This window comes from Fulmarus glacialis, unplaced genomic scaffold (genome assembly GCF_000690835.1).
Source record: "Fulmarus glacialis isolate BGI_N327 unplaced genomic scaffold, ASM69083v1 scaffold20391, whole genome shotgun sequence".
NCBI classification, from domain to species: Eukaryota; Metazoa; Chordata; class Aves; order Procellariiformes; family Procellariidae; genus Fulmarus; species Fulmarus glacialis.
The window spans coordinates 4,451-6,755 of record NW_009191132.1 but is presented as its reverse complement, the minus strand read 5'-3'; the positions used below and the strand labels follow the sequence as shown (position 1 = coordinate 6,755).

The 2,305-nt window shown below is 64.8% G+C and overlaps 1 protein-coding gene across 1 annotated transcript in view; it reads left to right on the top strand.

The window, feature by feature from the left end:
• Window positions 1-2,305, top strand: part of LOC104083181 (unconventional myosin-Vb-like) — a gene marked incomplete at its 5' end in the record, with an annotated part of 13,513 nt that overhangs the window by 7,757 nt on the left and 3,451 nt on the right. The window contains 6 exon segments of the mRNA XM_009586581.1: window positions 32-241; window positions 412-505; window positions 647-792; window positions 1,016-1,129; window positions 1,322-1,555; window positions 1,638-1,811. Of these exon segments, the coding sequence (XP_009584876.1) occupies window positions 32-241; window positions 412-505; window positions 647-792; window positions 1,016-1,129; window positions 1,322-1,555; window positions 1,638-1,811 (972 nt within the window).

The window sequence follows — 2,305 nt, the reverse complement described above, 5'->3', positions numbered from 1 at the left end:
CGCCCTTACGTCTTCTGCCCATCGGCTCAAGGCCCAGTAGAAGCAGCGGCTGGCGGAGCAGCTCTCTGGGCTGAACGCTGCCCACGCTGAGGAGGTGCAGCGGCTGCGGGCCGAGATGCAACAGCTGCGGGAGGATGCGGCCCGTGACGCCCAGGTCCAGCAGCTGCAGGAGCGGCTGGCCGAGCTGGAGAGGCACAGCGTGAAGAGCTGCCTGGGCCAGGAGGTCGAGGAGCTCAGGCAGGTCTGTCTGTCCGGGGATGCTCTTGCTCTGCTGGGGCTCCGTGGGGCTCTGCAGGGACCTGGCAGTGTGCTGCGCTTCCTGCTGCGGGTGGTCCCTGGAGGAGACCACCGGCAGCCAGGGCTGGCCCCGGGCAGGGCTCTGGCTGTATCTGTCCCTCCGCTTTCCCGCAGCGCTTGGCAGAAGTGGAAGCCATGAAGCTGCAGCTGGGGGAGGAGAGGGATGCCCTGATCCAGCGCATGTTGGAGCAGTCGCAGGATCTGGAAGGTAAAAGGGGTCCTCTGATCCCCTCATCCCATTCTTCTGGGTATGGGCTGGTCCTGCAGGCTTGGTGTGTTCCTGCATGTCCCCTCGCAGAGGGGTCCTGGCTTTGCCTGTCCCCACTCCTTGCTGTGTCCGTCCCCACAGAGCAGCACCAGCGTGCGGCACGGGAGAGCCAGGGGCTGCTGCAGGAGCTGGAGGAGGAGCGGGCACGCTACCAGAGCCTGGTGCAGGAGTACACCCGTCTGGAGCAGGGCTATGAGAACCTGCGGGATGAGGTGGCCTTCCACAGGGTGAGGGGCTGGCAGGGACACAGGGAGGCTCAGGGCAACCCCTTCCTTGGCGCTGGCTGGTCCAGGGAACCCTCTGTGGGAGAAGCGGGCTCCCCGGCTCACATGCTGAGGGATCCCCAAGCCCAAGGTATCCTCCTGAAGCTATCGCTGCTCTGCCCCAGCTGATGTACCAGCAGGCGCTCGGGGTGTGGGGGAACAACCTTGTCCTTCTCTCCCCATTCAGCAAAGCACCTTGAGACGGTCCCCTTCATCAGAGAGCTTCTTGGGCTCCGAGAGCAGCTACTTGTCCTCCATGTCCACAGCTCCCTCACGAGATGGCTCCGACCAGCAGGCTGAGGCTAGTGGTGACACTGGTGGAGACAGTGGGCTGGGGGTGGAGACATGGACTGTCCCTTCCCCTGGCTATGGGGACAGCCGTGCCCTGGGGCTCCTGGCTGGGAGCTGGTCCCATTGGGGAGGGGTGTCTGCAGATGTTCTGGCACTGGTGCCCAGCCCTGGCTGCTGTGCCAAACCCTGTCTCTGCTCCCAGGGGCTGGAGGAGCGCTGGCAGCCGGTGCCAGAGGGGCTGCAGCCACAGCCCAGCAGTGAGGTGCTGCGGAACGGTGGTGTGGGCCAGGATCCCTTCGAGAAGGCGTACCTTCTCCTCCTGGGGCAGCTCAACGCTGTCAACGAGGAGCTGGCCCGGACCCGGGAGGAGTTGCGGAGGTCCAAGGCCCCTGTGGAGCCGGAGGAGAGGAAACCGTTGGACTTCCTCAAGCGCAGGGTGAGCCCCTGCCCCGCTGCCATGAGCAGGGCCAGACCCAGACTGGTGGGGCTGGCCTCACCCTGCTCTCCTCTCCCTGCAGAACATAGCTGAGATGCTGGGGCTGGGCAGGAGCCCGGAGAAGGTGGCAGCGGATGATGACTTGAAGCACGCATATGATGCGGTGCAGGTTGCCAATAGGTGAGTGTGGTCCCAGGGAGATGGTCCCCAGCTGAGGCTGGTTTCCCCACAATGGGCTGCTGGATCCATGCTGCTGGTGGGGCTTTCCCTGGTGTTTTAGCCACTTGGGTTGCAGCTGCCTGGCCTCTGTGGTGCTGGGCAGCTGCAAATCCTCTTTGAAGCAGCCACCTCCTCACATGCTATTGGTACCGTAGCCCCAGCTGGGCTGGGAGAGCAAGGGCAGCCTGCCCCTCGCTGCCCAGCTGGGTGGGGGGTAGCCCTGGCTCTCCTTCCCTTCTCTCCAGCGCACCCAGCTGCGTTTTCCTGGAGGGCTGGAGCATCCCACCTTGCTCTGGGCACAGGCACACCCACTGCATGAGCAGACTGGATGCCCTGGGCTCAAGAGGAGCCTCCTAAGGGGGTAGGGCTGGTGCAGCCTGTTCCTGGGCTGGGCTGTGTGCTCCAGGCTGAGGGCAGCCGGAGGGGAGATGCTCTGTTAGCACAGCTGGGTCCGTGCTGCCCCCAGGATTCCCAGCTCTGAGGCTTCAGGGGAGAAATACCTCCTCGGCAGCCTCCCCAAGGGATGGGGTG